General features: G+C 44.8%; 2 protein-coding genes across 2 annotated transcripts in view; one reads left to right on the forward strand and one right to left on the reverse strand.

The window, feature by feature from the left end:
* Window positions 1-1,747: 1,747 nt before the first annotated feature.
* afap1l2 (actin filament associated protein 1-like 2) overlaps window positions 1,748-25,354 on the forward strand; it is a 51,496-nt gene continuing 27,889 nt past the window's right edge. Inside the window, exons 1-4 of the mRNA XM_030775175.1 lie at window positions 1,748-1,799; window positions 17,829-17,957; window positions 19,035-19,103; window positions 20,597-20,688. Coding sequence (XP_030631035.1) covers window positions 1,784-1,799; window positions 17,829-17,957; window positions 19,035-19,103; window positions 20,597-20,688 — 306 coding nt within the window. The 5' untranslated portion in view covers window positions 1,748-1,783. The remainder of the gene's footprint in view (window positions 1,800-17,828; window positions 17,958-19,034; window positions 19,104-20,596; window positions 20,689-25,354) is intronic.
* LOC115811195 (kelch repeat and BTB domain-containing protein 13) lies at window positions 22,467-23,972 on the reverse strand. Its single transcript, XM_030773305.1, has one exon. It carries the CDS (start codon window positions 23,970-23,972, stop codon window positions 22,467-22,469), a length of 1,506 nt encoding a protein of 501 aa, XP_030629165.1.

Raw genomic sequence — 25,354 nt, forward strand, 5'->3', positions numbered from 1 at the left:
GTGTGTGTGGTGTGTGGGTGTGTGTGTGTGTGCGCGCGCGTGCGCGTGTGTGTGTGTGTGTGTTTGGCGTGTGTGTGTGTGTGTGTGAAAGAGAAAGTGCCATGTCCGTAGCTGAGGAACAGGACGATGATTTCACTTCCTACACTGCTCCTCAGTTTAGTGGTGAGATGATCCACTCCTCAGCTAAGTTTACAAACACTCATTTTTACAAACAAACAAACTCATTTCATAAACAAATGCATTTCACAAACAAATGCATTTCACAAACAAACTCATTTTACAAACAAATGCATTCCACAAAGGGTCCATTACTTTTATTTATCTGTCCCTGTGTCTTTTGCCCCCATACAAACACAGGCAAAGGGTAAACACCAGACAAACATGGGACAAACAACACACAAACACCGAATAAACACAAACACAGGACAAATACAAACACAGATAAACACAGGATAAATACAGTCAAACACAGATAAACACAGGATAAATACAAACACAGTACAAACACAGACAAACACAAACACAGATAAACACAGGACAAATACAAACACAGATAAACACAGGATAAATACAGACAAACACAGATAAACAGGACAAATTCAAACACAGTACAAACACCGACAAACACAAACACAGATAAACACAGGACAAAACAAACCTGACCTCACTGACATACTGACAGCTTCAAACACAAAAAGGGCCACATTCACCTCATTCACAACTCTCTCTCTCTCTCTCTCTCTCCCTCTCTCTCTCTCCCTCCCTCTCTCTCTCTCTCTGTCTCTCTCTCCCTCTCTGTCTCTCTCTCCCTCTCTGTCTCTCTCCCTCCCTCTCTCTCTCTCTCTCTCTCTCTGTCTCTCTCTCCCTCTCTGTCTCTCTCTCTCTCTCTCTCTCTCTCTCTCTCTCTCTCTCTCCCCCCTTCTGCTTACGAGCACGTGTTTTTGCATTTGCGTTCTAATATTTTAATATACAGCAAAAGTGCATTTTCCTAGATCAGTCTCTTCTAAGCTACTTTTTGTCCGTAGTATTTCATTGCTTAGTGTTTGCGAGGCGCATTCCTGCCGTGTTTCCTCCAGGTCACGGCGCTCCCAGGGGTCGCTCGCTCATTTGAAGTTGAGAAATCGGCCTCCCCCTGGCAGAAAGCGGGGGCTGTTTTCTGGGAACATGCGCCTTTCCTTCATTATCAAAACAATTATCTGTGCAAAAAAAACAAAGTGGATTGTTTTTGTTGTTCAAATAGCTAATAATACCGCAGCGATTTCCACTTCCTTTCTCGGGTAGGTTAGATTTGTACCGGACAAAGAGCAATGCAACATTGAGTTGTCTGTCTCTTTATCACAGTTTCTATGACTGTGAGTTGACAGTTTTTATGACTTGAGTACGACCACAGTATTGGGTATTGACATTTTTTGTTTTCGTTTTGGAAAAATATGGGAATGTCTAAAATCGCAGAATCTACACACATGTATTTGCTTGTAGTTGATTCTTCGTCAGAGTTACTGTGTTTAATTAAATCACTGGTGTGAATTTCCAGTCGTTCAGTAAGTGCGGGATAGTGACGTGTGGCGGGGGAGGCGCGGCGTTTCGGCAGTGGTGAGAACGCGCCTTAGGATGTTTGGAGAGGAGAGCTGGGGTTGAACAACTGGTCCAGGCAAAGGGAGTAGGGCTGTCAAAGTCCCGCATCAAAGCTCCACAGACTGACAGACAGGGACTTGGGAAAACTTTAAAACTAACATTTGGAAACACTGGAAGCATCTAGAAGCGTCCTGAGCGGGCTTTGAGAATGGAAAAGCACAAAGGTATGGCAATAATTGGCTGACTGGATATTTTATTCACCGACATTTTATTCTCGTTTAATTTTGAAATGGTTTTGGTTTCGGAAGCGATTGTTTTTATTTTGTTTCTTTGTTTGTTTTGTTTTTAATTCAACCGTCGAACTGATGTACGTCTATTTTTATTGTTCGCCGACCCAATTATACCGATTTATTATAAATATACATTGCCGTGCAAATTTCAAATAATCTCGGAATTAGCGCATGAATACGCGATACGTTTTTTTCAAAGTCTTGTAACAGATATGTTTTACAGGGAATAGGGATTCCTGTCGAAAAGTCTTTTCGATGGGGGTGTTCTCTGAGAAGTGCACACAGAACCTCTCAGTGAGAGACTAAGTTGCTTTTGTCCTAATAATTACATTTCGGGTGATCTTGGTCCCTTTGTTTCTTGCTCACTGAGAATAAGTTTCTTTTTTAACTCACTGGACAGTGACAGTGATGCGTGGGTATTAAGTTATTAGTGCTCGTGCGATGACAGGTGAGTGCTATTGGTGCTATCGGTCCTTCAATATCTGTAAGATAATAATGTGCCAGAGTAGGGCGCAGGAAATGGCCACATTCCGGTGCTCTTTACTGCCTTTAAGTAACGGTGCGAAGGGATCTGTCGCATCAACTGTTCTGCACGTCTGCACAAAATTGGTGTTAGTGTTTGTTTAAATGTGCGTTGGGAATAATGAAACGCTCTGTTTAAGAGTTCAGATGAATTCCTTGGTCTGGAGAGACAAAGCTGCTAAGAAACACATTAAACTAAATGAGATTCTGAGAGCTGAAATGTAAACATTTATAATTGTCTACGGTCCTTTGTGCACACCTGCTTCTGCAGTGATGGACTATGTGTAGCCGACCCTTCGTCCCAAAACCTGTGTACTCTGAGGTCGTAAATAAATACAGGAGATTTGACACGCTCAGTGCAGATGAAGTCCAGCAACAATTGTTTTCTCTAGATTCCGTGGATTCCTGTGGTTTGGTTTCTTATAAGCAGGAATGTAGGCCGCTAGTACCTCATTACAAACTGACAGTCTGTGTGATTGGACCATCTGTTTGTGCACGATCAGAAACTGCCTATTTGCTCTCCCACCCGAAGTCATTTGATAATTAATTTGATAAGAAGTGTAGATTTTGAAATTGTTCAAGTATGTAGCAAACAGAAGATAAGTTTCATCAGGAAGTTGAGGAGATTTAGAAAGAAAAAAAAAGGTTGAACAATTGAACAATGAAGACCTCTAGACTGAAATCTTTCAGTTCTTTATTCTTCTTCCTTATAAGAACAGTGGTTAGTTGTTTTCCTGTGTCGTGAGGGTGATCAGGAAGGCTGTTTCCACACATACAGAACTCTGGCTTAATCCTACACACTCACTGGAACTGCTACTCAGAATTAATCTCCATGTCTCCCACAGGAAAAACAGTCACAGCTTTGCCCAGTAAATCATGGTTCCTGGCAACTCCAAAAGCCATCGCTCTAAGTCAGTGATGTTGTTTGTCTATTGTCTAAGACATTCATTCAGACAGATTTACTGAGTGCCAGTCACCTGTTCCAGCGTGTTATCCCTGTGCTCCCCCCTAAAATAGCTCTCTGCCAATACACAGGCCCAGAGTCAGTACACGGGTCCAGAGTCAATACACAGGCCCAGAGTCAATACACGGGCCCAGAGTCAATACACAGGCCCAGAGTCAATACACGGGCCCAGAGTCAGTACACAGGCCCAGAGTCAATACACGGGTCCAGAGTCAGTACACAGGCCCAGAGTCAATGCACGGGCCCAGAGTCAATGCACAGGCCCAGAGTCAATACACAGGTCCAGAGTCAATACACGGGCCCAGAGCCAATACACGGGCCCAGAGTCAGTACACAGGCCCAGAGTCAATACACGGGTCCAGAGTCAATACACGGGCCCAGAAACAATACACGGGCCCAGAGCCAATACACGGGCCCAGAGCCAATACACGGGCCCAGAGTCAATGCACAGGTCCAGAGTCAATGCACGGGCCCAGAGCCAATACACGGGCCCAGAGCCAATACACGGGCCCAGAGTCAATGCACGGGTCCAGAGTCAATACACGGGCCCAGAGCCAATACACAGGTCCAGAGTCAATACACGGGCCCAGAGTCAATACACGGGCCCAGAGTCAGTACACAGGCCCAGAGTCAATACACGGGTCCAGAGTCAATACACGGGTCCAGAGTCAATACACGGGCCCAGAGTCAGTACACAGGCCCAGAGTGAGTACACGGGTCCAGAGTCAATACACAGGCCCAGAGTCAGTACACGGGTCCAGAGTCAGTACACGGGCCCAGAGTCAATACACGGGTCCAGAGTCAATACACGGGCCCAGAGTCAATACACTGGCCCAGAGTCAATACACGGGTCCAGAGTCAATACACGGGCCCAGAGCCAATACACAGGTCCAGAGTCAATACACAGGCCCAGAGCCAATACACGGGCTCAGAGTCAATACACAGGCCCAGAGTCAATACACGGGTCCAGAGTCAATACGCGGGTCCAGAGTCAATGCACGGGCCCAGAGTCATGTTGAGTCAGCAGTAGCATTGTTGTCATACTTACAAGTTAAGAGAAGAGAAAATCCTCAGTGAAAAATCCTCTCCTGTTTAGCCTCCGGCTCTTCACAGCTTTGGGCGTCTACATATAGGTCAAAGGAGGATGAATGGGCCTTTTGACCTGCTTTTTTTTAACTATTAAAACTGTTTTATGACACCACATGAAAGTCTGAGTCCCCTCCGCTTCCCCTCAGGCCGCGCTGTCTGTTCCTGTAGAGTGATTAGCAGTTGGTCAATGGGAAGGCACGAGCGTTTCCTCCTTATTCTAACTCCACCACAGAGCCGTGACTCATCACTTTCATTTCTTTAAAGTCAAAATGTTTCTGCTTAAACAAGATCTGATTAAACATCAGACCAACCTTTGAAAGACCGGATTAAATTCACATTTGCGACTGTGGATGAGGATCATAACTGTGGTGTGTTAGTGGTCTTTCTTTGAATAAATGTTTTTGCGGATGCCTTGGCCGATGGTGGTGATTTAAAGCCATGTAAATATGGACCTTTTCTGACATGTGGCTGTTTAGGACATGTGTCAGGGGTTAGACGAGTGTCACTGTGGTTGGGCGGCTGTGGTGCCCTGTCTCTCAAATAGTCCTCGTGAATTTTGTTTTTCTGAGATAAGCTGGGAGAGCGAGGGAGGAGGGATAGATAGAGTGCTGGAGAGGATGGGGGTGAGGATGGGGGAGGGCATCTGAGGCAGAGTACAGGTTCCGTTGGTTAATACCGCGAGAATGGTGTGTTTTCCATATGAACTTTCATTGGTCTGAACACAGAAACATCTCACGCATACTGTTGTTAATACCACTCAGCACCATTAGTAGTTGGCTTAGATAAAATTTAGGACTTCACAACTCCATGGGACTATAACTCAGGGAATTTGTTTTGGTTCTTGTATAAGAACCTCAGAGTCTTGGACTTGGCTTTTCATAGGCAGATACTTTTTTGATGTCTCAGTCTGATTTCACGTTCACATTTTGGCCTGATATGTGTATGTGATGTATAAATATGGCTAATATCAGGCTGCCTCATTTAGCCAGGACTGAAGTGGTACTGAGCTGGTCTTCTCTCTCTGGCATCATCTGGACTCCATCTAAAATTGTGCTTAACACTTAAGGAGCCCAGAGGACTAATGCTTGCAGTGGAACCAGCGGACATTAGATATGGGCCATACTGTCATGACTGTGTCTGTGAGGAGTAACGATTGAGCTTGTTAGAGAGGCCCCCAGTCCAGATCCATCCCCAAAGTGTTTTTTCTTTTCTTATCCTGACCGTTTCCTGCTTTCTCTTCTCCTCTCTTCAAAGGAGGCTTGAGGAACCAGATCGCACCCCTGAGGTTCTGTTTGATACCAGCGTGTTTCCTGGCCAGGCTGTAGAACTCTGTGCACTGGCCAAACTGTGTCAGCTTTCAGAAAGCTTCACTGAGACTCATGGACACCCACTGTATCTTAATAGAGGCAGAGTGCATGCTGGGAGTTATGCAGAAGCCAGTGAGAATGAGGGAGGTCAGCACTTTTTCAAACCTGTGAGCCTCTTCTTTTATCTTTGGGCTCAAAATCCAACAACCTCATTAAGCTCAGTTCACGAGACAGTGAAGAAAGACCAAGAGCTCACGTTCACGAGCGGTAGCTGACAATCTATAGATAAGCAAAGGCTGCAGACAGGAAGAGAGAGAAAGAGATTGAGACAGACAGCTAGAAAGCATAGACTCAATACTTTCTGTTTTATCAGTCCAGAACTGTACTGGTCAGGGTGGCAGGCTCAGTAAGACTGAAACAGAACCAACTGTAAAAAACCACACTGACACATCTAGAATTTTAAAGTTGACAGCTATCTATCATCTGTCCATGTCAACCCTCTCCTGACAGCCAAACAGCAAGTCTCATTTTTGCCATTTGAACTACTCCCCCCTGCAATGGACTGGCAACCTGTCCAGGGTGTTTCCCCGCCTTTCGCCCCATGAGCTCTGGGATAGGGTCCAGCACCCCCCGCGACCCTAATGAGGATTAGCAGCTTAGAAAATGAATGAATGAATTGATGAATGAACTACCAACCTCTTCCTTATGTGTAAGTGTGGTGTTAACATCAGAAGGCCCTCTTCAGTACCAGAGCAGTACTTTTACTTTAAACATAGGTGAAGACCAATTAACCAGACCAACTTCCAACTCTTTTAAGAAAGGGAAATGAGTAAACCTAGCGTTCTAATGTAAATGTTGAGGTCTATGATCATCTCAGCTTCATCTCACTTAATTTCAGCTTCATCTCACTTAATCTCAGCTAGACAAGATGTTAGTCATCTTAATGAACCTGATTACCACTGGACTGAAAAAGCAATACATTCAGTTGTAACAGAGAATTTGTGATACGGAAATGTGTGTGTGTGCATGGGTGTGTGCATGTGCGCATGCATGAGTGTGTGCATGAGTGCGTGCATGTGTGCGTGCATATGTGTGTGCATGACTGCGTGCATGTGTGCGTGCATGTGTGTGTGCATGTGTGTGTGCATGTGGGAGAGAGTGTGAATGTACACGTGTCCATGTCTTTTATGATATTAGTTATATAGTTTCTAAACTTTCAAGAGGTATTTACAATGTTTCTTCAGATTTTATGGTTTGACAGGTTAGCATTGACTCATCCACCCTCCTGCCCTAAGGTTTATGTGAGTGTTAATGGCGCGAGGATAGTGATTAACAGACAGATCAGCAAAGGGACATTGAAGGATCTCGTTTGTTGAATATTCTAGTCTGGTTAGACCAGCGACTAGTCAGGTTAGACTACAGACTAGTCTGGTTCGACCCATGAAAAAGAAACACTGACATTAACAAACTGACATGGGTCTCTCTCCCTCTCCACTGATGAAGTTCATACTGCAGAAAAAACAGTTTGGATCAGTGAAATGATGTTTCTCCTGTTTTAAAAAAAAAAAATCTATGTGATAGCACACGCACCTGCAATGTTTTCCTGCCAGTCCTGAGAATCGAACCGGCAGCCTTTCGGTCACAAGCCCGCTTCTATAACCTTTCCAGTGGCCAACAGAAACACATGTTAAATAGCATGGGCTGAAACCCCGCGCTCAGCCCCATCATCATTGCATTTTAATCAGACATAGCAACAGCTTAGTGTGACACAGAGGTGAGTCGGTACAAAAAAAAAAATCCTTGTTTAATATGAAACACCTGACATGGTGTAATCCATCACAGACTTACAGTATCTTGGTTGTGGGGGGATTGGCCAGTATGAGTTCAGTTCAGACAGATGATCCATTCCCTTCTTATGAGCCAAGTAAAACAGGGATCCAGGCCCTGTTAGAACTTAATTATCATAATAACTCACCTGTCATTAAAAACAAAAGACCCACATCTCTAAGTGTGTGTGTGTGAGTGGAATGCAGTTCCTCCTTTGTTTAGCCTCAGCATATATAACTGCAGAGAGGCCAGTCAGGTTCACTGCAAATACCAGGTAACACAGGTAACACTGCTCTGTTTGCCAGGTAACACAGGTAATGCTGCACTATACACCAGGTAACACAGGTAATGCTGCACTATACACCAGGTAACACAGGTAAAGCTGCACTATACACGAGGTAACACAGGTAACGCTGCACTATACATGAGGTAACACAGGTAACACTGCACTATTCACCAAGTAACACAGGTAACACTGCACTATACACGAGGTAACACAGGTAAAACTGCACTATACACCAAGTAACACTGCTCTGTTTGCCAGGTAACACAGGTAACGCTGCACTATACACCAGGTAACACAGGTAATGCTGCACTATACACCAAGTAACACAGGTAAAACTGCACTATACATGAGGTAACAGATAACGCTGCACTATACACCAGGTAACACAGGTAACACTGCACTATACACCAAGTAACACAGGTAAAACTGCACTATACACCAGGTAACACTGCTCTGTTTGCCAGGTAACACAGGTAACGCTGCACTATACACCAGGTAACACGGGTAATGCTGCACTATACATGAGATAACACAGGTAACACTGCACTATACACCAAGTAACACAGGTAATGCTGCACTATACACCAAGTAACACAGGTAACACTGCAATATACACCAGGTACACATTTGTTACATGTGAACACACCGCTTACAGTTTACTGACGTAAAACACTCTTTCAAAAATACAACGAATGAACAAATTACATTACCAAAAACTAGAATGTGGCTTTTAAATAGTGCTATTGGGATTGGAATGAAGAATGTCATGACAGTTCAGGAGAGTTAGTGGGGAGGTGACCCTCTGCTCTCCCACCACCGGTCAAATTACATTAGTTAAGCATGTTTACCTTCAGGCTCCTCCTCGCTCCTCCTCCTCCTGTCCCCTACTCCAAGGGGGAGGTGAGGATGGCAGGCCTGTACTCTGTTCCTCCCAGCTCAGATTCCATGATGGAGATCTCAGGCATCTTCATCACTCAGCTATACTCCACTCTGTCATCACTCAGCTATACTCCACTCTGTCATCACTCAGCTGTAGTGAGAATGAATTTCAGCTCCCTAATGTTGCTTGTGAAGTGAATCCTTTAGTTTCTACACTACTGGTGGTGTCCTGTCATATTGGCATGACTTTGCCCAGAGCAACTTGAACACCTGACAGTCAGTGCAGACCAGCGAGTGGGACGGAAACTGGTCCACTCAGCTGGAACTTGACTAGTTCCCAAACATGTCCCTCTACAACTGCCAAATCAGGCAACACAGAGGGTTCCAGGTGTAGGTGGGACTTCGGCACTGTTAGACAGTGCTGCACCCAGCCGTGCCCCAACTGATGTTTTAAAGGAGTTTTTATGACTTGCATAATGTGGCTTGGACCCTCAGTGCACTGTGGCCCGGTGATCTGTTAATGCTGAATCATATGCTAATCAGGGCCCAGAATGCAACTGGGAATGAAATGCACATAGAATCCCTGGCCAGGCAGCGTGAGATCACACTCATCAGCGTATTGAACTGGTTTGGAGCGTTCTGGTATGCTGTTCAAACTTGTAAAGGCTGTTCAGACTGCCTGAGGGTGGCAATGGTAGATGCATCAGGGACATAGACACACTCTTTTGTGTTTGTTTGAGTCACTCATAGCAACGACCTCCATAGTCCTTTTTAAACCAACACATAGTCCAAATCCAAATCCAAACCCAGCCTAAGATTGAAATAATTTCTTAACCAACATTACTAATAATTTTCATCTGTAAATTAAATACTCACCATCTCCATGGCTCTGAGAGTGTGAGTCAGACAAAAACTAAAATACAGTCAGGAAACCGATTTCTACCACATTCCCAAGGCTGAAACTGAATATGATGGAGAATATCCCAAGGCTAAAACTGAATATGATGGAGAATATCCCAAGGCTAAAACTGAATATGATGGAGAATATCCCAAGGCTAAAACTGAATATGATGAAGAATATTCCAAGGCTGAAACTGAATATGATGGAGAATATCCCAAGGCTAAAACTGAATATGATGGAGAATATCCCAAGGCTAAAACTGAATATGATGGAGAATATCCCAAGGCTAAAACTGAATATGATGGAGAATATCCCAAGGCTAAAACTGAATATGATGGAGAATATCCCAAGGCTAAAACTGAATATGATGGAGAATATTCCAAGGCTAAAACTGAATATGATGGAGAATATCCCAAGGCTAAAACTGAATATGATGGAGAATATCCCAAGGCTAAAACTGAATATGATGGAGAATATCCCAAGGCTAAAACTGAGTATGATGGAGAAGCTGTAGAGGGGAGGAGAGAGCTTGTGTGCTGTTTTATATGGGCCTCCTTGTTGACTATGGATTTTACAAAAGGAGACAGTGGAGAGGGTTTGTGAGGCCTTTGTCGTGATAGAAGGTGTGAGGCAGTTAGTGATGTGACAGAGAGTGTGTGAGGTAGTTAGTCATGTGATGGAAGGTGTGTGAGGCAGTTAGTCATGTCATGGAAGGTGTGTGAGGCAGTCATGTGATGGAAGGTGTGTGAAGCGGTTAGTCATGTGATGGAAGGTGTGTGAGGCAGTCATGTGATGGAAGGTGTGTGAGGCAGTCAGTCATGTGATGGAAGGTGTGTGAAGTGGTTAGTCATGTGATGGAAGATGTGTGAGGTGGTTAGTCATGTGATGGAAGGTGTGTGAGGCAGTCATGTGATGGAAGGTGTGTGAGGTGGTTAGTCATGTGATGGAAGGTGTGTGAGGCAGTCATGTGATGGAAGGTGTGTGAGGTGGTTAGTCATGTGATGGAAGATGTGTGAGGTGGTTAGTCATGTGATGGAAGGTGTGTGAGGTGGTTAGTCATGTGATGGAAGGTGTGTGAGGCAGTCAGTCATGTGATGGAAAGTGTGTGAGGTGGTTAGTCATGTGATGGAAGGTGTGTGATGCAGTCATGTGATGGAAGGTGTGTGAGGTGGTTAGTCATGTGATGGAGGGTATGTGAGGTGGTTAGTCATGTGATGGAAGGTGTGTGAGGTGGTTAGTCATGTGATGGAAGGTGTGTGAGGTGGTTAGTCATGTGATGGAAGGTGTGTGAGGTGGTTAGTGATGTGATGGAATGTGTGTGAGGTGGTTAGTCGTGTGATGGAAGGTGTGTGATGCAGTCATGTGATGGAAGGCGTGTGAGGTGGTTAGTCATGTGATGGAAGGTGTGTGAGGCAGTCAGTCATGTGATGGAAGATGTGTGAAGCAGTCAGTCATGTGATGGAAGGTGTGTGAGGCAGTCAGTCATGTGATGGAAGGTCTGTGAGGCAGTCATGTGATGGAAGGTGTGTGAAGTGGTTAGTCATGTGATGGAAGGTGTGTGAGGCAGTCAGTCATGTGATGGAAGGTGTGTGAGGTAGTCATGTGATGGAAGGTGTGTGAGGTGGTTAGTCATGTGATGGAAGGTGTGTGAGGCAGTCAGTCATGTGATGGAAGGTGTGTGAGGCAGTCAGTCATGTGATGGAAGGTGTGTGAGGTAGTAACCGTTGTAGGGTGACTTACCCGCAGCAGCTGTTTCAGACCCAAAGAGCTGCTGGAGAGGCTTCAGAGAGCAGAAGCACTGCACTGTACTGCACTGTACTGCACTGTACTGTACTGTACTGCACTGTACTGCACTGTACTGCACTGCACTGCACTGCACTGCACTGCACTGCACTGCACTGCACTGTACTGCACTGTACTGTACTGTACTGCACTGCACTGTACTGTACTGCACTGCACTGCACTGCACTGTACTCAGAGTCCAAACAGAGCAATACTGATCAGTAGAACTTAATGCTCTGGCAAGACAACCCACATTCAAATAAAATGCTCTGATTATCTTTTCATTCCTGTTTTCACAAAAAGACCTCTTCTAGGTTCCTTTCTGCCTTTATACACCATCTTATGGATGGTTTGAGTTCTGTTTTTGTTTTCATTACCATTAGTGGTGTGTTTGGTGAGGAGACATTCTGTCAGTATGTGTGGTTAATATACAGTTGGCTCAGAATTCATTCCTTTAAAATGTTTGTTTTGTATGCCGTAATAAGTGATAGTGTCAATTAATCTCCACTAATATCCATTACTGAGCATTACTGAGCTTCTATCATTAGTAATGTAGCCCACATGATTGGACGATGCCCTGACAAACACTTTGGTCGTAGAGAAGCTCTTGGTCCGAGTGTAGCCCTCAGATGTGCCGTCTGTGAAGGGCTCTCAGTGTGTGGCGTTAAGCTCCTTGGATCATTATTATGAGCTTAAAAATATTCAGTGTTGAGGGTGGATGGCTGTAGTTTTGGGTGTGTGCTCTGTAGTCTGATACAGACAGGGTTTCTGTGGATTGTATCTTTAAGTGTCAGAGCAGTGGGTGTGACCGCCCAGTTAAAAACAGGATTCCTTTCCCCGCAACCCTGTCAGTCCTCCCGCATGACTGACACTACCTCCCTTATGGACAGAGTCAAGATTTGTCTCTGGAACGAAATGAGGGGCCATGGCAACATTACGCTTACAGGACCCAGCTGCAATTTCATATCTGACAGGAATAGTGTTACTCAAAATGAAATCATGCCAGCTGGTATTAAAATATTCCTCAACAAGCAGAAATCCACTTAGATCTAATTTCCATTTAAAGTGATGTGTTGTTCTTGCTGTTCTGATGCCATTAAGTAGAATGGCTTTGCACTCTGACAAAATAACCTTGTCATTTCTGTAAATATGTGTCCAATTTAAGGCCAATAGACTTTGAAACAGAACTACAAACAGGCAACAGCATGCACACTTGCCAAACGCCTTGTGTTTACTCGAGTTTTTCCGCATTCCTACAAACACTGCTTTGTTCCATCTGCTGATCATATCAGTCCCTCTAGGAGGTTTTGTGTTATAGCTTATCCAGGTGTCCAATCAGACGCACTGTGAAAACTGTGACAGGCGTATGCTTTATACAATATCATTCTCCATTCTCCATTATCATTCCCACAGCGTGTCTAATCAGTGAAAACTGCGACAGGATTATGCTTCATACAATATCATTTAAGATTTGATCAAAGATCAGTGTATATTAAAGAAGCAGGAAGAGCTGAACAATGCCCAAGAGGAAATCCCCCACCCCCGTACTGCAAACACACCGTCAGTCTTTCATTCAGGTGATCCACACGTCCACTGGGAAAGGTGTGGACACCTCACAGGCCTCACTGAAGGAAAGGTTATTAATGTTCATTCATTTAGAATAGATCCTGCAATAACATTTCATATCACAAAGCATGGTGAAAGCCCCCTAACAAAACAGTACAAAACTTACATTTCAACATGGAGATTCTCATTCACTGCCTTACATTTGAACAGCATGTGTTCCTGTGCATGCCCTGGTCCAACATTCATCACACGTCAGACCATAGGACGAGACACCTGTACAGACACAGAGCTAACTCTGTCAAAGAGACAAACAGACACAGAGTTAAAGCACACAGTTACAAAGGCACAGAGTTCAACCATAATTACGTACAGACATAGATTTATACCATAGAGATCTACAGACGCAGAGTTATACCAGAGAGATCTACAGACATAGAGTTATACCATAGAGATCTATAGACATAGAGTTATACCATAGAGATCTACAGACACAGAGTTATACCATAGACATCTATAGACATAGAGTTATACCATAGAGATCTACAGACATAGAGTTATACCATAGAGATCTACAGACATAGAGTTATACCATAGAGATCTATAGACATAGAGTTATACCATAGAGATCTACAGACGCAGAGTTATACCATAGAGATCTACAGACACAGAGTTATACCATAGAGATCTACAGACACAGAGTTATACCATAGACATCTATAGACATAGAGTTATACCATAGAGATCTACAGACATAGAGTTATACCATAGAGATCTACAGACATAGAGTTATACCATAGAGATCTATAGACACAGAGTTATACCATAGAGATCTACAGACATAGAGTTATACCATAGAGATCTACAGACATAGAGTTATACCATAGAGATCTATAGACATAGAGTTATACCATAGAGATCTATAGACATAGAGTTATACCATAGAGATCTACAGACACAGAGTTATACCATAGAGATCTACAGACATAGAGTTATACCATAGAGATCTACAGACATAGAGTTATACCATAGAGATCTACAGACAGAGAGTTATACCATAGACATCTACAGACACAGAGTTATACCATAGAGATCTATAGACATAGAGTTATACCATAGAGATCTACAGACATAGAGTTATACCATAGAGATCTACAGACATAGAGTTATACCATAAAGATCTACAGACATAGAGTTATACCATAGAGATCTATAGACATAGAGTTATACCATAGAGCTCTATAGACATAGAGTTATACCATAGAGCTCTATAGACATAGAGTAATACCATAGAGATTGAGTTCTACCATAGACATATGGGCTGTGTTCAAAACTCCGTACTGTATACTGCTCGTATACTGATCTTCACAGAAAAGTAGTAAGTCGTATGCAGTGCAGGAAAAATTAAATTTTTGCTGTACACAGCAGTTACCTGGATGATGTGCTACTCTGGCCAAAATTTCCAGTATACAGCCAGAGCTCACTTCATCAGCTACTGCATCCCATGATGCAACGCTGTGATTTCCAACTTCCCAAAAATTAAACAAAACATGGTGGACAGCGACAGTCATGTGGCTGTATAGGAGACTACATGAAAATTCACATACTTGCATACCATACTGTATACTAGGCTGGGGAGTAGTGTGCAGTACACAGTGTATACTGGGCCAGTATGCAGTATGCAGTACACCAGTATGGCATTTCGAACACAGCCATAGACACAGAGTTCTACCATAGAGACTCTGAGTTCTATCATAGAGATACATAAATGTAAAGTGTTGCCATAGACACATACGGATGTGGAGTTATGGCACAGAGACATGTGGATGTGGAGTTATGTCACAGAGACATGTGGATGTGGAGTTATGGCACAGAGACATGTGGATGTGGAGTTATGGCACAGAGACATGTGGATGTGGAGTTATGTCACAGAGACATGTGGATGTGAAGTTATGGCACAGAGACATGTGGATGTGGAGTTATGGCACAGAGACATGTGGATGTGGAGTTATGGCACAGAGACATGTGGATGTGGAGTTATGTCACAGAGACATGTGGATGTGGAGTTATGTCACAGAGACATGTGGATGTGGAGTTATGGCACAGAGACATGTGGATGTGGAGTTATGTCACAGAGACATGTGGATGTGGAGTTATGGCACAGAGACATGTGGATGTGGAGTTATGGCACAGAGACATGTGGATGTGGAGTTATGTCACAGAGACATGTGGATGTGGAGTTATGGCACAGAGCCATGTGGATGTGGAGTTATGGCACAGAGACATGTGGATGTGGAGTTATGGCACAGAGACATGTGGATGTGGAGTTATGGCACAGAGACATGTGGATGTGAAGTTATGGCACAGAGACATGTGGATGTGGAGTTATGGCACAGAGCCATGTGGATGTGGAGTTATGGCACAGAGCCATGTGGATGTGGAGTTATGGCACAGAGACATGTGGATGTGGAGTTATGGCACAGAGCCATGTGGATGTGGAGTTATGGCACAGAGACATGCAGATGCAGGGTTTTGCAGTATGAGACAGTGTTGGGGTTCAGTCCCTGACTGAAGTTTCATTGCTTTAGGGGGAGTGTACAGACGGCCAGTCTCTGTGGTGCTATTATGAAGCAGAGCTGAGACTCCCCGTATGTTCTCAGTGGGCATGTGGCCAAGTGGTTAGTAGTGGAAACACAGCCTGTGCTGGACAGGAATCATGTGATCTTACATTCCCATGGTCCGTCTGGAGAAGGGCATCTCAGTCAAGCTGGGAAAACACACAGAGAAAATGTTTGGGAAAAAGATCGGCGTCACATCACAATGGGAAGTGAACACATATCGTAAGAAAAACCCAGTTTCTTCCCAGCACAGGAAACACACAAAGGTTTGGCCAGTTCACCCACACTTTACATAAAGAAAGTGATAATTATGTCTGATTCATTTTAATCAGCATCTCAGCTCTTCATCTGACACTGTATGGTATACACAGCCCAGATTTGAAGGAAAGGACTTTAAGCTCAAAAATGAATGCTGAACGGGGGGTGGGGGGGGGTGGGGTGGGGGGGTGGTTGTTTGGGTTTTTTTTGAGTTGTACTTGCCAACAAAAGCTCAACATCTGAACTGGTATTGACTAGGCATGTGTGCCATCATTTGGTTTATGCTGAATTAATTCCAACAGTGTTTATGTAAACCTACTGACACTTAAACACAACAGATATTACAAGATAATCTTTTTAATGAACTCTGTTCAATGCCAGTAAAATTTACATCTTGAATCAGTGCTTTCAGCTGTAATTTGTGAGATCATGTTGTTTTGCAGTAAAAGACACACACAAGCTCAGAGACTTAACAGTAAAGAGCATTTTTAACCCCTTGCGCTCCACTGGGGCCGGGACTGTCTGTTGGCAAATGCCTGAGGACAGGGGTCTGTCTGTAGGAACGCACACACACACACACACATACATATCAGTCAGGTCAATGAGGCCGCATGTATGTAGGAGGTCAGTGTCGACCATTGTGGCTGTATGTTTGTAAACTGTTCCCATATTTGGCTCCTTTATAAACTCCACTGACTAAAACCACAGTAAAACAGACTTTAAAAATGTTTGAACTCTGAAATGTCATATCTCATTGTGTGTTCATATTATATAAAACTTATTGAATAAAAACGTGTTCAGAGGATCATCTCTGGAAATGATGATGGTTTGTCATAAGAGTCATGGGCACCACACCAGTAATGGGAGTAGCATCCTCTCACTTAGGCTTCATTCACCAAAGGAAGGCAAAGTGCATAAGTGGGTCATTGAGTTTAAGAGTGCATCTTGTCTCCTTGTGTGAATTTTTGTTATAAGTTGTGATAAACTACATGTAGTGTTTTAGGTCATGGGTCATCAGTGTGCCACATTCTGGTTTCTAATGAGGTCAGCCTTCTCCCACCTGAAGGCGTGGCTTCTCCCACCTGAAGGCGTGGCTTCTCCCCTTCCCTGTGTGTTCTCCATTCTGTGATTGTTTTCATGACTATTAGCACAGAGAGAATGTTATGTTGTGTAGTGTAGAGCGGGGGGGGGGGGGGGGTGCTCATCCGTGACCCGTGGAGGATGTGTGGGGGCTGCTCAGTGGGGCCTGGGTGACAAAGCAGCCCCATTCAGTCTGTCTGCCCCCCCCCCCCCCCCCCCCCCCCCCCCCCCCCCCCCCCCCCCCCCCCCTCACTCCTCAACCGATCTGTGACCTCAAACTTCAGCCCCCGCAGTTTCAATATGACACATCACTACACAACAGACTGAGCAGTCTGCACAAACAGCCTGCTTCACCGTGGTACGATGGAAGAGCGCTCTTTCTGAACACTGTGTTAAGAGCTCATTTTCTCTAATGGGGTGTGCTCTTTCTGAACACTGTGTAAAAGTTCATTTTCTCTAATGGGGTGTGCTCTTTCTGAACACTGTATAAAAGTTCATTTTCTCTAATGGGGTGTGCTCTTTCTGAACACTGTATAAAAGGTCATTTTCTCTAAGCAGTTAAAAGAAACAGGAATTGTAGTTGACTCATTAGATTCTGTAGTAAAGTGTGTAACAGCAGCAGTCCGAACACAAAACCTAGCAGAGTCAGGACAGAGACAAAACAATATCACATGGTTTTGAGAATGCAGTGTTTAGGTTTCTGTAAGGTTTTGTATTTTATTTGAATGAAGTCACTAATCTGTGTATTAGTAAATAGGAGGGATCTCTAGCCCTCTAGCTGAAATAGAAATCTGTATTTAAATGATGGCTTTCTCTGGGTCCAGTGCTTTAACGAGACAGTGGCAGAGCTGTGTGGTGTGACTGAACTGTGGTTTGCTTGTGTTTAGTGCTGGACCAGCTCCTGGATGAGCTGCAGCGCTTTCTGAAGGTTCTGGACGGGGAGAACCTGAGCGGCAATGCGACGGCGCAGAAAGGTGTTCTGTCGGACCTGCTGCAGTCCTACCGGTCCTCCAGTGGTAAGGCCACATCCTCCCATCTCAAACACAGCATGTTTAATTTACACTCTGTTCCTGCAACTCCACACCCAAGGTGTGTATATCATTCATCTGTGCTGCGTAGGCTTATGAAGGCCATTCGTTTCATATTAAAGTCAGAGAATCTTCTTTGTGTGTTGTACATGTGTGTCATTTTTAGTCACAGCCGTAGGTTTTCATGTTCTAGCCTTGAGCTTCTGTACTTCCTTCTCTGGCTCCAAACTGTATCATTTTCCATGGCTGTTTTTATCCTCCTGGGACACTCACTTCCTTTGAGCAGCGGATTATAAATAGCTCTTATTTCCATCCTCTGGATCTCAGTCTGTTTTCACTGCGCTGCTTCAACACGTTCAAACACTACAGAGGTTTTTCTTCACCCCTCATAACCAGATCAAAGCACCAAGGGTCTGACTTTGACACTTGGATGCAACCTCAGTGACTCGGTAGATGCCAGATTTCATATTGTACCAAACAGCTCTTTCAGAATGAAGAGTGATCAAGTCATAAAGCCCTGAGAGCGACAGTTAAACCCAACGTGACAGTGGCTGTGTTTGTCGTAATTTAGGCTGGTAAACGATCTCCTGCAGACTCGTGAACCCGACTGAACTTTTATAGTGAGGGAATACGAGTGCTTCGTGTCTCCCACTGGCCTGACTTTCATGTTTTTAGGAGGTTCTGGAGGTGCTTGGAGGTTCAGGAGGTGCAGGGTGGCCTCTGGGTCTTCAGAAACGAGAGTCTGAGAGGGCTGTCTGTTCCTCCCTCACACCCAAAAATGAGCCAGTGACTCAGGGAGAGAATGAATAGGTCCAACTGTTGGTAGAAAAGTGAATGATCCCAAGTCTCTTTGAAATCATGAGTTCAAACACCACATTCCTAAGAGAAAAGTGTTTCTGAAATTCAGGACTTTGTTATAGGCTGCACAGTGCATTTTGTATGATGCTTTTCCCTAACATGTCTGACTAATCAAAGTGCAATCAAGAAAATCTGCTGTGAATTTGATGGAAATTAACTGATGTGTTTTAGAGTCTGGTCACATGTTGTCTCCTGCCTGTGTTCCAGGTGGCGATGAGGAGTACATCTACATGAACAAAGTCCACATCCTGAGGAACCAGGACATATGTGACAGAGGTGAGTCATACTCACAGATCACTGCCTAACATACATCATACTCACAGATCACTGCCTAACATACATCATACTCACAGATCACTGCCTAACACACATCATACTCACAGAACAGATCACTGCCTAACACACATCATACTCACAGATCACTGCCTAACACACATCATACTCACAGATCACTGCCTAACACACATCATACTCACAGATCACTGCCTAACATACATCATACTCACAGATCACTGCCTAACATACATCATACTCACAGATTACTGCCTGATCTTTTATCTATAGGACACCAAAGACAAAGCCCCATCACTGAAAGGGCTGTGTGATTTGTGTTTTGTTGTTTGGTTGAACTCTGTCAACACTGTTGGTTTACTCATGTTTTGCACTTGGTTTATTCTAGGTTTACTCTTGATTTACTTTTAGTTTCAGAGTGTAGATGTCATGTCACCCCCATCCACCTCTATTTCCTGTCTGTTTCTCAGCAGCTCTTGCCCTGACTCTAAAGCCAGGCCCATGCTGAAGGCTGGGTTCTATTTCAGGGAAGGTTAGGGCTTTGCAGAAAGCAGACAGCACATTACTGTGGTGAGATTTCTAAGAATGTATGCAGAGATAGTGTGTGTGTTTTTATCAAGCAGACAGAAAAAGATCATGTCATTCTGCATGGGAAACTTTTCTTACTTTTTTTTTTTTTTATCTTTAAACAGTTGAACACAGTGTACAGTCAAAACAACTTTATGTTATGCAGCTTATTTACTTATTTATTTCTTTTCTCCTTGGCTGTGTCGTCACCCCTATAGTCATGTTTCTCCTCTGACCGTACAGACTTCTGCAGACATGTTGTTCCTGATACCTTATGATAAAGGTTACGCTAAAGTATCATGATAAAGCTTATGAGTGATGTGCCGTGATGAGTCATTTTCATATTCAGAGCTGTTGGGAACGGTATGGAGAGATTGATGGTCTGTTACTCCTACAGGACTCCAAGCCTTTGCTGTTACGCCAATGAGACTATAAACCCTCTCTGTGAGGGGGTTTTGTGTTCATCTTCTGTTACTATGGAAACACAGATGTTAACATTTGGGGAGGAAGTGAGGGGGGTGTCTGATGCACAACATCAGCATGGCTGTTAGACAAAACCAGTTCGATGAGCTGACCTGGGCCAGGCACCTAGACAGAGACAGTAACACTGCCCCTCCACACAGTAACACTGCCCCTCCACACAGTAACACTGCCCCTCCACACAGTAACACTGCTCCTCCACACAGTAACACTGCTCCTCCACACAGTAACACTGCTCCTCCACACAGTAACACTGCCCCTCCACACAGTAACACTGCTCCTCCACACAGTGACACTGCTCCTCCACACAGTAACACTGCCCCTCCACACAGTCACACTGCCTCTCCACACGGTAACACTGCCCCTCCAGGCAGCCAGAACTTTCTTTTCTTGTACAAATTTATTTGTTAATTTGTCTTTTTGCTCATCAGAGCTTACATCACTGATGGAGACCAATGGGAGCCCAGGAAAACATGTGTCTGCTCCACAGAAGAGCCTGCCAGATCTGCCCACTGCCAGAACAGTAAGTGATTGCTAATGGTATCGCAACTCTGTTATGGAAGTTTTAACCCTTTCATGTATTCACCTTTATCCGTGAATGTTCCAGCTATTTTTCAAAGCGGGGTCATGTGTGAATGCGACCCCAAGTCGAAGTTCCAGATGAGTTGATCTGGTAATTTTCCAGAACAAGATCTAGTAACTTTTCTTGGAAAGTTTCTGTTGTGTGAAATATGGAATGGTGTGAAATATGAGATTAGTGCCACACGTGACCTATATTCACAGGAAATGCAGCAAATTAAATCGACATCAATAATTATGAAAATGCGTATTGGTTTTCTTGCTGATAAGCAGTGAAACTAACAAATTTGAAGCCCCAACAAGACTATCAACAAGACAACTGATCATTACTTACTCAAACCATATGTTTACAACAATAGTTGTGTACATATCAACACTTATTAGACGTCATGTGTCATCCATGTCAGTTTTGACATGTTTATTGAGTGTACAGGAAAGGCATAGCCCATCACAATTAGCTGGCCAATTGCATCATAAATCAATGAGATACACTGCATTATTGATATTTCATTTCCAACAACCCATGTAAACAATAATATTCAAGACTCTTTAAAAAGGACTTCGTATTCGTAGCCAGCAGTTCTGAGTTTGATGGTTCTGACGGTTATTATTGTTCACGAAAGTGTTCACGTAAGTTAAGTTTGACGTAGTTCCTGTAAACATAGGTCATGTGTCGCACTCCATTTTCACATGACACTGGGCTTTTCATGCTGTGTGTGAACTCAGGCAATGTTCCAGGAATGGTGTGCTAGTGTGAAAACAGGAATCTTCCAGCACCACTGGAAAACTTGATCTGACAGTGTTTACCAGGTCTTATGTGTATAAGGGTCTTTAGATATCTTGGTTATCAGTGTGTAAAACACAGGATCTCACTGTGTAAAGCATTTGTCTTCTAGAGAATTTTGGTAGGTCTGGTGGTGTGAGCTGGCGTGCTGCCCCGGTGCAGTTGTGTTCTCCTGCGGTTTGTTTAATCTGGTTTCAGCTACCGTGGTCGCCAGCCACATGTATATTGTTTTCTCACGCTCAGTAAAAGAGCCATGTCCCTTTATACAGGCCTTACAAATCACCACAAATTCTCCAAACTCCAGCAGGAGAAATTCTGCCTGTAATTTATGCTCTAATCACCTTCAGAGCCAAGAGCTGAATGGCTCTGTGAATAATAAAAGGAAGGGGGAAGGTAAAAAGTGGAGGGGAGTGTGAATGTGACTCTGTGTGTGTGTGTGTGTGTGTGTGTGTGTGTGTTGGATTCAGGAACGAGTCAGGCTCCTGTCTTAGCCCTGGTGCAGTGACGGGGTCTACAGACAGACAGAAGGATGAAATTAAAAATGCCCTGTGAGACGGCTTTGAACTCCGGAGCCATCCACAGGGTGCTGGGGTTGATTGGCTGCAGCTGCTGCAGTAGTTTGGGAAAGAGACGCCACAGCAGTGCAGACAGTGTGTATGTATAAGAGAGACAGAGAGGAGAGCAGTGTGTGTGTGTGTGTGTGTGTGTGTGTGAGAATGAAAGGGAGAGAGAGAGAGAGACAGAGAGAGCACAGTGTCTTGTTATTACTTTTTGTTTTCCAGGGATATGAGAAAGAGAAGACTCAGAAGATGCGGTTCTGTGTTCATATTTATTCAACTGTTTTTCTCTGGTCGCTATGGTGACTGCTCTGCTGGGGTTAATAGGTTCAGATGTGTTATGCGGCTTAAAGTGAAAAAAGATGCAGTCATCAGAAGGTTTTAAGATGCTTCTTGACCCTCCCTGCTGTCCTCCTCAGCTGGGCCGTCGCCTGCTGACACCAGTGGTTCATCTTGATCCTTCTGTTTGCTAGTTTTGGGCAGTCTGAGTAGACAAGTCCACACTGAGCCACTTTTAGGGAATCCAGTCATTTCCCTATGGGGTTTCCACCTTTCTTTGCAGATCAGGTACTCCAGAGTCAGCATCCGATTCACAGTAAACACAGAGTCCGCTCTCACCACAGCCGTGAACAGCGCCCCCTTGCTGTTGACGTAGTGCCCAGGCAGCGCGGTCCACTGGCGCGTGGTGATGTTGTAACAGTCCATGAGGCAGCGCAGGAAGTCGTCGGAGGGTCCGTTTCTCATCACGTAGAGCTTGTCGTTATGGGCCACCATGCAGTGGCCGTAGCTCTGAGGTCGGACCAGCGTGGTCCTCAGCGCCCACTCGTCCCTCTCTGACACGTATTCATAAATGTCTGTGGTGTCAGGGGGTTTCCAGAAGCACACGAACATCCTCCTCCTGGCCACGGCGCTCGCTGCGGCTGCTACGGGGCGAGGGGCATGACGTATGAATCTCCACTTCCCCGTGGAGGTGTCACAGGCCTCTGCAGACGACATGATTCTTTTCTGGTACTCTCCGCCCACGGCGTACAGCGTCCCCTCGTGGCCCAGCAGAGTGAAGTTGTATCTTGGCTGCTGAGGGCCCTCGAACTCGCTCCAGGAGTTGGACTCCACGTCGAAGCAGAAAGTGAGGTCCACAGTCTCTTTACTCACCCCTCGCACTCCCCCCACGACATACAGCTTGTTCGCCACCACAGCGACACCTGCCATGGAGGTGCTGGCCTCGGTCGGCAGGTCAGTCAGGTGTTTCCACGCCCCCTGATCCTCGTCCAGGTAACACACCGTTCTGAAGGAGTCGTTGAGCAACTTCAAGGAGGGGGAGTGTGTGCCCAAGGCCACGTACGAGGCCGGGGACAAAGACTCCACATATTCAATCATTTCCTCAGGCAGGACCTGCACTGACTCCCATAGGTCACGGTAGGCATCACGAATAAACAAAGCAGCGTTGTGAAATAGCTTCCAAAGCCCAAACACTGCAGCTGTTTGGTAGAGGAGAAGGCAGTTATCTGTGTCCAAAATGTCTGTGAGGTGCTGGACCAGAGAATCAACCTGAAGGAAGGCAGCACACTCCACAGCTTCCACGATTTCGTCTGGGTCATTGATTATGGGTTGTTCTCCCCTGGAAACCGACATGGCGATAAGGAAACCCCTTGCTCTCAAACCACCTTGTAGGTGGAGTTCGTCTTGACGACACTCCTTCATTCCAGAGCGAAAGAGGGCACGGAAGTATTCACAGCTGTTCCCCAACAGGGCCCTGTCCACAATGAACACACTCCCCTCCACACACACTCTCAGACACCCTGCAGACTCCTCTCGCTCCTGCTCCTGTGAGGCCTCACGCTGGGCCGCGGGGACCCGCTCCTGGCCTGAAGATCGTGGCAGCTCCATTATGTCTTGCTTGGTCTTGCTTAACTTAAAAATCTCCCCGTGAATGAAGTGTGATCTGATTGATGCACTTATTGTAAGTCGCTTTGGTTAAAAGCGCCTGCTAAATGCCAAATTGTAAACTGTAAACTGGAGCAGGGCAGCAGTGTGCTTTAAGCATACCTGAGTTCTGGTGTGGGGGTAGAGACCCTGGCTGTATGTCCTCTCCACTGCCTCCAGCTTGTTTATGGAGAACACACAGATAGTCCAAATGTAATAGATTTTAGTGTAATTAGAAAGATTGTTTTGTTGATCTCTTAGTAACGGTAAACATTGTCTCGGTTACTGTAGCTTCTCCGTTTCTCGCCGTCTCTCTCTCTCTCTCTCTCTCTCTCTCTCTCTCTGTTTCTGCTCTGAAAATAGATAGTGTAAAGATAGACGTGTGCTTGGTCACGGCATAAGAGACTGCTGGCACAGAGTCAGTGTAACTTCACTACACACCGCACTGACATCCACCAGTCATATCAGTCACATCATATAGACATTCATTAGATTTAATCGTACCATTTATTCTGAACGGATTCAAAAGACATATAATCTTATAATCAAAGAAAGAGCAAACCAGAGAAGACCCTTCTGAATCAGTGAGACTCATTTTCTCAGTTTGGAAATGAGAAGGGGTTGAAAGGTTTGAGTCTGTGCAACACTGATTACCTGATTCTCTGTCATCCGATCCCTGCTTTCATTTGACCAGCAGAATTTGGGCTGGATCATGTGTGTTTTCACAGAGGCAGATTCTTGGCATGGGAAAGAGGGATTTTCCGCGTTCTGGGTGTTCGTTTGGTCTCTTTCCCACTACTCTTTTCTTTTTTCTCTCTCTTCTTTTCAAAGACTGGTGCTCTATCATTATTTATGCCTGACTCCTGATCCACTTCCTCTTCAGACTGTGTTTCCATGGTTACAGGAGGGGGGGGTGAAGTCACTGTGTGAACAAAAATGTGGATACATACTGCATGATCATTTACAGTGAGATCTTAATGCCTTACACACTCTTACACACACACACACACAGACATACACACACACACACACACTCATGCACTTAAACATGCACTCATGCACATAAATACACACACACATACACCATTCTGCACACACACACACACACAAAATCAGATCATACTGTTTTCAGAACAGCTGGATTGGGCTGTGGATGATGGTGTTGACCTTTTGGAATGGCCAGAACCGTCACATGATCTGGGGAGGGGAGGGGAGGGGCTTGTCCCCAAATGCCTGGGCTTTTCTTTAATCACAGACAGATGCTTTCATAGCACCCTAATTCTGCCTGTGTTACAGGCCTAAACAGTCTGTGTTTCAGCTTGTTTCAGTGACGCGGGCAGGGAGGC

The sequence above is a fragment of the Chanos chanos genome, chromosome 5 (assembly GCF_902362185.1).
Source record: "Chanos chanos chromosome 5, fChaCha1.1, whole genome shotgun sequence".
Classification (NCBI taxonomy): Eukaryota; Metazoa; Chordata; class Actinopteri; order Gonorynchiformes; family Chanidae; genus Chanos; species Chanos chanos.

Coding starts and splice junctions, on each gene's coding strand:
- LOC115811195 (XM_030773305.1), bottom strand. CDS start 23,972: ATGGAGCTGCCACGATCTTCAGGCCAGGAGCGGGTCCCCGCGGCCCAG.